Source organism: Rhincodon typus, unplaced genomic scaffold (assembly GCF_021869965.1).
Source record: "Rhincodon typus isolate 14 unplaced genomic scaffold, sRhiTyp1.1 hic_rhity00005095, whole genome shotgun sequence".
In the NCBI taxonomy this organism is placed as follows: Eukaryota; Metazoa; Chordata; class Chondrichthyes; order Orectolobiformes; family Rhincodontidae; genus Rhincodon; species Rhincodon typus.
This window is the reverse complement of record NW_025970733.1, coordinates 10,287-11,626: the sequence shown is the minus strand read 5'-3', so window position 1 is coordinate 11,626 and position 1,340 is coordinate 10,287. Positions and strand designations below refer to the sequence as shown.

The 1,340-nt window shown below is 59.9% G+C and overlaps 1 protein-coding gene across 1 annotated transcript in view; it reads left to right on the top strand.

Annotated features, from left to right (window-relative positions):
* Positions 1–696: 696 nt before the first annotated feature.
* Positions 697–1,340, top strand: part of LOC125482031 (protein capicua homolog) — a gene marked incomplete at its 5' end in the record, with an annotated part of 2,594 nt that continues 1,950 nt past the window's right edge. The window contains one exon of the mRNA XM_048594001.1: positions 697–1,035. Within this exon, the coding sequence (XP_048449958.1) occupies positions 697–1,035 (339 nt within the window). The remainder of the gene's footprint in view (positions 1,036–1,340) is intronic.

The window sequence follows — 1,340 nt, the reverse complement described above, 5'->3', positions numbered from 1 at the left end:
GGGGGGGGGGATGGTCACTGGGAGAGAGCGGGGGATGGGGGGGATGGTCACTGGGTGATGCTTGCCGGTCCTAATGTTTGTCTGAGCATGTTACTGTGTCTGTGTGTGTTAAAGGGGTGTGTGTGTGCGCGCGCGAGAGGGGTGTGTGTGTGCGCACGAGAGCAAGGGGCGTGTGTGCGCGAGAGCGAGGGGCGTGTGCGTGCGCGCGCGAGAGAGGGGTGTGCGCACGCGAGAGCGAGGGGCGTGTGTGTGTGTGTGAGAGAGAGACAGATTGGGGAGGTTTGCCTGTGTGAGTGTGAGAGAGATTGGGGAGGTTTGCCTGTGCGTGTGTGTGTGCCTGTGAGAGATTGGGGAGGTTTTCCTCTGTGTGTGTGCGCGTGCGCCTGTGAGAGATTGGCGAGGTTTGCCTGTGAGAAATTAGGGAGGTTTGCCTGTGCATGTGTGTGCCTGTGAGAGATTGGGGAGGTTTGCCTGTGAGAGAGATTGGGGAGGTTTGCCTGTGCGTGTGTGTGCCTGTGAGAGATTGGGGAGGTTTGCCTGTGCGTGTGTGTGCCTGTGAGAGACTGGGGAGGTTTGCCTGTGCGTGTGTGTGCCTGTGAGAGATTGGGGAGGTTTGCCTGTGCGTGTGTGTGCCTGAGAGAGATTGGGGAGGTTTGCCTGTGCCTGTGGTAACCCCTGTGCTGCCTTTCTCTGTAGGCCAGACCCCACTCCTGACCGCCGGGCAGGTTGGCTCCCCTCAGCTCTCGGGCCCTCAGCTGCAGCCTGCACCACCCGGGCACCTCATCACCGCCATTTACCCCTCGCCTGCCTCTGCCAGCCTTGCCACGACAACCCCGAGCCTGGTCTACACGGCCTCACCGTCAGTGACCAGCACCGCTCCACCAGCTGCCATCTTGCCCAAGACGCCGAGTGGCATCGTGCAGCAGCAGCAGGCATCAGTGCCCGCCTCCACGGTCACAGCACCGCCAGGGGCTCAGCACGGAGTGGGCGTAGTGACCCCCGTATCGTCACAGGGGCCGGGCACTCCCGTACAGGGTAAGCCAGGTGTTGGGGGGTGTTATCACTCAGCCCAGTCCCTGCCGAGCACACCGACACCAGCTGTGGGGAGGGTGGGGGGGGGTGCGCTCTGTGAACCTAACACTTCATTTTGTCAGGAGCATTGCATTAAGGCTGTCGCTGCACTGCAAGGGTCACAACGTGGAACAGAAATACTTCACCCAGCCCCCGAAGCGGCCAATTAACTACCACATCTACGCTTGTGGTATCGGGCATGAAATAAAAACACCTTTCAAACCCCTTCTCAACATAATCACCGACATGAATTTCTTACTGAGACAACA